Raw genomic sequence first — 8,739 nt, 5'->3', positions numbered from 1 at the left:
TTTTTTTTTTTTTTTTTTTTTTTTTTTTTTTTTTTTTTTTTTTTTTTTTTTTTTTTTTTTTTTTTTTTTTTTTCACTAACTTTTTCTTTAAATCTTGCGAGTTCTGTGAATCTCTGGGCTAAGGAATGAATGTTTCTTACTGCAGCGCGAGCGGTCGTTTTTGTATTCCGTCGTGACGCTCAGAATTTGGAACCGCTGGTGTGGTTTGATTCTTAGATTATTGTTCTAGGATTCTGTTTCCTATAACAAGTTTAATGTTTCGCTTGTTTGTCTTGAATAGATTCTCCGACATATCTTGCTTGACATGCCAAGCCTTGCCTTCTTCACAACTTATGCTCTATTGGTTTTGTTTTGGGCAGAGATTTACTACCAGGTGGACATTTTATTTTGGATTTGTAATGTTTCTTTTGCAAATATGATAAATCTTTCTGCATACACCTTACAAAAGACTTTTCTCAGGCACGTGCTGTATCGACTGACGGGTTGAGACCAACTTTCTTTACAGTAAATGCAGTTGTCTATGTAATTCAGGTGACACTCATTGCTTTATCTCATGAAGATTGTCAAAATTGGAAGCGTTCATATATATATTTTCTATTTTTTTGCAATGCTGAGAAGAAAAATAATCTTTGTGCAAGGTGTTTACTCTTCCAGAATTAATTAATGGTTAATTTTGTTCATCTCTTTCTTCTTCCACATTTTTTTATTCATTAGTTTGTAGCCAGCATGTTTTTTTTAAATAAGACTACAGTTAATAAATAAGGCCTAAATCCAAATCAAATATTTTCTCTCTTGTGGCACTAAGACCCTGACTCAGTCATTCTCTAAACGAAGGACTAAGGGGATTGTGCATGATAAAAATGCTCGCAATTCAAGGAAGCACACGCAAAGATTGGTTTAGACACCCTTTACCATTCTTTCTTCACTACCTATAAAGACAATATAAATATGAGACGAAATGGGCTGCTTGTATGTGCACAAGCTAGCCTATTTATAGGAGAGCATCTCTCCTTATAGTTACGCCCTCCACTTGTTTGTTTAAAGGCCTTCAACAAGCCAATTACCCACTACCAATGTTCTTACCTTACTTAAGTCTCATTGTGGTATTTGTAGTAACTGCCCAAGGCATGTTGATTTCACTCACCCAGTCTATGTGGTCTTGAATCACTAAATATGGGAAGCACCTAAATGACGAAGGTTATATTTCTGCTATAAAGAAAACTATCCATAATTACCCCTTGCACCATGTTGGTGGGGTGTAACCCTTCGTAGCTACCACTAAGCCTATGCATATTTCGGTGGCCAACGTTTTGACGAAGCACTTTTGAACTCCAATTGGTATATTCTCGTCACTGGCTGTTAGCATCTAAGCCTATGCATATTTTGGTGGCCAATCTTGGCTTAGCATTTGGCTTTGTATCTAGTACCTAATTGCTGCATTATCAGTGTGTACTGCAACTCTAGCCCCAAACAAATACCTGCGTTTTTCAAATGCAGATACTACAGCCAATATCTCCTTCTCAGTAGTGGTGTAATTAACTTGAGTCTCATTTATTGTTCAGATCCTCAGTACCGATAGTATATAGGGTGCAAGATCATTCCCTTCTTTTGCCCCAACATTGCACCCACAACATGATCACTGACATCACACATTAGATCAAATGGTATCTCACAGTCAGGTGTAGGCATTATTGGTGTTGAGATTATGTTGTTTTTCAGTGCTTGAAATGCTGTTGAACCCTTAGTTTTCGGTGCTTGAAATGCTGTTAAACACTTATTCTCAAATTAAAATCTTCTGTTTGCTTCTAGCAAGTTGCACAATGGTTTTGAAATTTTTGAGAAGTTTTTAATGAACCTCCTGTAGAATTCTGCGTGTCCTACAAAACTTCTCATGTCCTATGAAACTTCTCACACTCGTCACAGAAATTGGGGATTCCAATCTTTCAAATAACTTCAACGTTAGCTCTGTCCACTTCAATGCGTATCTTAGATATTTTGTGCCTCAACATTGTTCCCTCGTTGGCCATGAAGTGATTTTTCCCCAATTCAATACCAGATTTATTTGCTCAAATCTCCTAGGCACTCTTCCTAGGTTGGTCAGGCAGTTCTCAAATGATTCCTGGAACAATAAGAAATCATCCACGAATACTTCTATGTAGGTTTCTATCATGTCTGCGAAGATCGCTAACATACACCTCTGAAAAGCTGTAGGGGTATTGCCCGAGCCAAAGGGCATCCTTCGAAAAGCAAATATTTCATAAGGTCATGTTGGCACTAGCATAAGCTCTCTTGGTACTCTTCATTTTCTTCCTTCCGAATTTCTCTCTTTCTTTCCGCAAATCAATTATCCTTTCCCAAGGTGGCTCTCTTCCTTCCACAAATCAGCTGGTCCTTTAAATAGACCTCTCTCCCATAAAATTCATGGCTGAGTGGATTATTTGTTTCCACCTGGATGGTTTTCCATTGGTCTGTGTGTCGAACATCTTGTTTGCTGATGTCAATAATACTCTGCGCGTGCAAGTTATGCAAAACTTGTCCAGTTAATGTTCCAGCAAGGTCATCCAACATCCATTATCTCTGCTTGCTGCAATGAACATAAGAACCAATTACACAATTCTTTATCAAAATAACACAACATTCATAATATTTAGCTTTCGATACCATAGAAATTTGTCATAATCCAGTGTTAATTTAGCACAAGATTCACCAAAGATTCAGAGTATGGACCAAAACAGTAAATGAATTCGTCTTTTTCATAAAAGAAATGTGGGTATTGGGGTGTTAGCTTCTGCTGGCATTTTCAAATAACAATATCAGCAATGCCATTAAATTAATTCTTTCATTTGATTCGTAATACCAGTTATATTAATTACATAATCTAGTGAATACAACCGAGCATAATAAGTCCATGGGCTTGTTGGATGATAAGGCAGATCATTTACCCAATGTGTAACTAACTATATGTTGCATGCGTGTTGGCCGTCTTTTGTATTCTGCCTACTACGTTGATCATTATCCTAGTTGATATCAACATGTTTCCCAATTAATATTCATTTTTTTCTAAAACTTTGATCGAAATAATTGCAGATTGTTTTGTGGCTGATATTGTGGTGGAATCCTGTTCATGTACTGGCCATCCTTTCTAAGATGTTCTTTGCCAGTGTCTCTTTGTTCGCTGCCCTTGGCTTTCTTATTTATGGGGGAAGGTAATATTAGTGTCTGCTTTGTTTTCTCTGTTTCTTTATGATTATAGATATATTTAAATAATCCTTTTTTCAGCTGTGGAGAAGTAGGCAAAACACGTATATGTTTATTGCTCGTTTCATATATATCTGTACCTGTGAACATCCTGCACTTCTAAACGTGTCTTGTGTTTCTTTAATTGGGCAGTAATGTTGTTAATTGCTGCTTTAGTTTAAAGATTTATGTGCCAGATGTGGTATTTAGCTTAGGGAAGCTGCATAGGCTAGAGTAGAAATCTGTGAGATTCAATGCTCACAGGGGAGTGGATTGCGAGATCCCACACTGGTTGGAGAGGAGAATGAAGCATTCTTTAAAAGGGCGTGGAAACCTCTCCCTAGCAGACGCATTTTAGAAACCTTGAGGGAAAGCCTAAAGAGGACAATATGTGCTGGTGGTGGGTTAGGATGTTACAAAATCCATTTGCCTATAGATTTAATAATGGTGGAATATAAATTTTCTGCTCAGTGATCCCCATTTAAGTTAATTCTTCCAGTTGTCGAAGAATTTCAGTTCTTTTGATGTTGCTCAACTGGTCATTGAGATTTGAGGTCTTGAGAGACAACTCTTATAAATTCTGCAAAGTTAATGAAGGCAAGACCTTGGTTATTCCTTTTTGGGTGCGTGTGAGAGATTAGAAACTATTTTATTCATGAAAAATGATATATGAATAGAACATAGGCCAAAGGAACAAGGCAGCCACAACGAAGTTAAGACAAAAGGCTCCTGTCATATAGAATTTAATTCAGGAAACATTTATTATGATTGGAACCAAGAACGGGGCGGAGGGATTGAAGGTTGAGCCATTCTTCAATTATCATCCCAGACCTCCTCTACATCTTAGTTATGAGTTGGTTATCTATTTTTCTCCCTGGAACTCTCAGTTAAACGTGGATGGAAAAAAAAAATTTCCCCTCAAAGTAGTTTCAAGGATGGGTCTGGGGTACATAATGTATTATTTTCTTTTGCCCCAGTCTCTACCTTAAAGTTATTTAATATTTACAGCTCATGGCTTTTGGTTATGGTTAGAAAGTTAATCATAAATAAGTTGGCATGCTCGATAAGATTTTATGAAATTAATATTTAAAAATGATGAATAAGTTAGAATTTTTTTTCTATATATTTTGTACATATCTATTAATATTTTAATTGTAAAACAGTAATTAAAAATATTTAAATTATTTAGCTATTTTAAAAACTCTTAATACATGTCACATTAATAACTAAAACCTCATAAAACACAATAATCAAACATCCACAAGCCACAACCCGTCCCCAACCTATGTTACAAATTTCAAATGGACTTGATCTTCTTATGAATCCTAGAAAGGAAAAAAAAAATTATAAGTACACGAATTCTTCAATTGGCATTCAAACAAACATACATCAATCCATAATCATTCAAACAAATATACATCAATCCATAATCATTCAAACAAACATACAAGCTCATCAATATAATTACACAAACTAAATTATTAAACCTCTAGCTCTATTAGATTTGCATAACTGTAATTGGTCCAAAATGTCTAGCACCATGATTGAACATTAGGATAAGTCCTGAAAATTCAAAAACAATTAAATAATTAGTTTAAGGATGACTTGAAAAAAAAACTACCATGAAAATATTTTACTTACAATGAAAACTCTTGATCCAATAAGACTTATTTATGCACGGTCATGATGAAAGAAAATTATTTGGAAAAATAAGAGAGAATATAAAATGTGATATAGTAATACATAATAGATTGCAACAAATAGATAATAAAGAAGTTGGAGTTACCTGTCTCAATTTTAGTCAAGCCTCTAATTCTTCAAGAAGCTTTGAAGGGTCTAATAACACTTATTTGCCACCAATTTTGTGTACATATCAAAGTCTTTGATGTTTTAGTTGTCAAAGAATTCCTATAAGAATCAAGAATTCTTCCTTCCATATTAAATGTTGATACAGACGCTACGGTAGACACCAAAATTCCCAAAACATCTTGGACAATCTTTTTTTATAAAATTCGGTATTTAAAGCCATTCCGTTTCCATGAAGCCAAAACATCCAAATTATATTATATTCCTCACTCAGGTCAAAAAAATACTGATCCACATCATTCTTCAATTCAAATGATTTTTTCTTCCCTTGCAACACAATATACTAATACTGAACCACTTGCACTCGAGTTCACCTCCCTTGAAGCTTTCATACTCATGGAAATAATACTTGATTCTGATGGTTGATAATCACTACGAGAACTTTGAGTCTCATCATAAAACTTGTAAAATTCATACAAATGAACCAAATTTCTCCGGGTATTATCAATCATCTCTTTAACCATATCATCCTGATAAATATTTGAAAAGAAAAAGGATACATAATTCAAATTCTAAGGGAACCAATTAACACATCCCTAAATATCATCGTATTGATTTGAGTTGATTTTGCCAATATAACTCTAATACTTGTCTTTGTCTTCACATTTGAAGTTTTGATACTTAGACTAGAGTTCACATTCGTTCTTCAATCAATTAAAAGTTCTTGAATAAAGAATTAAAAGTCATGGAAGTGCTTCCTATTCGAGTTGGGTTGAACTGACTAAAGAAACCACACCTCATGAAACTAACCAAATTTCTGGCTTTCCAAAAATCTAACCCAACTTTTATGCTTTAGGTTGGGTAGTTCAGGTTATTGAGTCATTTGAACACCCCTAAAACTAATGAAACTTAATTCAATGACTAATGAAGATATAACAATATGGTTTGTAACATTTTCAAAATTTTAGGAGTAATTTCCCTGAATGAAAATTCAAGGTGCAAGTATTAATACTTTTAGTTTAGGAGTGGTTTCTTTTTTGCCAAAAACTAACGAAGAGGTGAGGAAGGATAACTTTTCTCATCATATGATAACCCTTTATGCAGAATCAACCATTTGATATTCAGTATTTTTCACTTATTATTATTGTCTTTTTGGCTTTTCTCTTTCCGTAATTTTACTATGACATACGTGGCTGTCTGGCAAATTTGGAAATTTCCTGTCCGTGAGATTACATGTAATTTGCTAATGGTTTCTTTAATCATCTTTGGGTAGATTGTTCTTGATGTTACAGCGCTTCCCTGTGGAATCCAAAGGAAGACGGAAGAAGTTGCAAGAGGTACTAATATTCAAAGATAAGGATGTTGTTATAGGCATCTTTTTAGAAGTTTGAGTCTTTCTTTCCTGTAGTTTTTTCCCCTAATTTTTTCTTGTTTTGGGGGTGACAGGTCGGCTATGTGACGACTATATGTTTTTCATGTTTCCTAATCAGATGCATCATGGTGAGTCTACTTCTGTCCAATGTAGTTATGCAGTGCCAATAGCAGTGACTGTATATAACTTGCGAATGTAACCTTTCAGTTTCTTGTCACTGTTTAATATCACTGCGTTATAGCCATATTTCCTTATCGTTTTAGTATGTTACTTTACAATTGGTTTCTGAAAGATGATTCTCACCTCGAAGAAGCATCAACGATCGAATTTTTTGAGTTATTTGTGACAAGTTTAAGTCGTTGGAAAACTAATTTGTGATGTAGGTACTAAATATGATAATTAGATTTTGTTACTTGATGAGCATGAGAGTTTGCATAGAAAGATATTGTAATAAATAAGATATGAAGACAGTTAACTCTAGGATAGTTGTATCAACCGTTAGCAGTATATGTTCTTCTGTACCAGTAACACAGCCTGGCCCGGGTATAACAAGGAACTGTCGATGCCTTCCACAAGGATTGAGGATAATTTAATAAAGTTACATAGAAGACTTATTATTATTTTTCTTTTATTGATTCTCTTATTATTGTAGTTATTACTACACTTTAAATAAACAGCGTATAGTTTTGCCATTCAATTGCTCTATATTCATCTTAATCCTGGCTTAATTTATTATCTTGTGCTGTAGATGTGTTTTAATGCTTTTGATCAAGCTGCTGACCTCGACGTTTTGGATCATCCGGTTCTAAATTTTATATACTACATGGTAAACTCTGGATTGTGGATTTTGAATGCATTTTGTCTATATGATATTTCACTTGTGGTTGTTTGTTTTACTGGAATCTTTAATGTCTTGGGGTATTCTAATCAATATGATGAATTTCCAGCAATCAGTTCGAGTATTAGTATGGTTATGCTTCTTGGGAGTCGTTAATTCTGTTAAGCTAAATTGATGTTACTTCATCTTTTCATTAAAGTTTAAGCCTTACCCTTAAAGTTTATTCTTCCTTTAAATGATGTGGGGTTATTCTTTGTACAATTTATGTGATTCTTGTTCCATTGTATTTTCTACTTTTATCTTGTTCTGAAAAATGTGCCATGTCGTTTGCTCGTTTTTCCATCTCTGCAGTTGGTTGAGATTTTACCTTCTTCTCTGGTCCTCTTCATTCTGAGAAAGCTGCCCCCGAAACGAGGAATCACGCAGTACCATCCTATCCGTTAAGGGCCGATTAAGAACAAGAAAGTCGGACCAAGGGGTTTCAACAAGGTGTGTGCATAACAAAGTGAAAAGTTTGGAATGAGGTGCTGAGTTTAAGGCACCTGATCCCTAAAGAAACATGGCAGAGGCATTTTGAGTTCTGTGGGTTTTGTTATTCAAAGTTAGGAAATTTGTTTGAATAGAATTCAACTGCTACAGACTGAAGTTATAGTGAGGATGGTGTTGGTGTTCCGTGTGATTTATCTAACCTTACTCACTGTATTTCTTGTGGTTGCCATTTTGGTTCAGTGACAAGAGATACAGTGACATTTCTAAACACATCCTGTATTTATAACCCGCTAACTGTTGCTGAATTCTGTATTGTTTTATTTATTTATTTCTGACAGAAGCCATTGGAGGAGGAATTCGAGCCTATTGACATCTTTAAACTCGGTTTTTATTTATTTATTTCAACAATGGTAATGGTAGAGTTTGAGTTTGAGGTTCGAAGCTTCATAGGCAAGTGGTGCCTTGAATGTTGAGTTATTTTCAGGTTGGTAGTCGGTAGAACTTGAAAGTAGAGTGTTCATTTAGATTTTAGTACATTGACATCACAGATAAATGATTCATGGTCTCACATAACATATTGTTTCAAGGGAAAGGGGCTTTTGTCTAGGGGTTACTATGCAAATAGGTGGTAGAGGCGGAAAAGTGTTCGTTTGAGAACACTGTACTCAAGTTTTTAAACTTCATGTAAGTGGCTACGAACGATTGTCACCTGTGGGGGGCGTGGCCAAGAAGCAGTCAGCTAGCTGCCCCCTTCCATTCGGCCTTTATTCGTGGTGTGAATTAGGTCTTAGAATATGGTCATTACGGGCGACTTGCAAGAAGTCGTTGGTCGAAGAGACTTTATTATCTTTTAAATCAAATGAGATGGTGGAAAAAAATGATTTGAGATTACTTAATCATATTTTGATCGATATCAATGAACTCGTATATTCTATAGTTTTTCTTGATATGATATTATTTTCATTTGTTTGTTGATTTTTTTTTTTTTTTTTTTTTT

General features: G+C 34.8%; 1 protein-coding gene across 1 annotated transcript in view; it reads left to right on the top strand.

Moving 5' to 3' along the window:
- The window catches only part of LOC111447415 (protein TOM THREE HOMOLOG 1), a 10,386-nt gene extending 2,288 nt beyond the window's left edge, over positions 1-8,098 (top strand). Inside the window, exons 3-10 of the mRNA XM_023086576.1 lie at positions 146-198; positions 281-373; positions 460-531; positions 3,088-3,206; positions 6,317-6,380; positions 6,490-6,543; positions 7,164-7,241; positions 7,605-8,098. Coding sequence (XP_022942344.1) covers positions 146-198; positions 281-373; positions 460-531; positions 3,088-3,206; positions 6,317-6,380; positions 6,490-6,543; positions 7,164-7,241; positions 7,605-7,697 — 626 coding nt within the window. The 3' untranslated portion in view covers positions 7,698-8,098. The remainder of the gene's footprint in view (positions 1-145; positions 199-280; positions 374-459; positions 532-3,087; positions 3,207-6,316; positions 6,381-6,489; positions 6,544-7,163; positions 7,242-7,604) is intronic.
- Positions 8,099-8,739: the final 641 nt, after the last annotated feature.

This window comes from Cucurbita moschata, unplaced genomic scaffold (assembly GCF_002738365.1).
Source record: "Cucurbita moschata cultivar Rifu unplaced genomic scaffold, Cmos_1.0 Cmo_Scf00009, whole genome shotgun sequence".
Classification (NCBI taxonomy): domain Eukaryota; kingdom Viridiplantae; phylum Streptophyta; class Magnoliopsida; order Cucurbitales; family Cucurbitaceae; genus Cucurbita; species Cucurbita moschata.
This window is presented reverse-complemented; position numbering and strand designations above follow the sequence as displayed.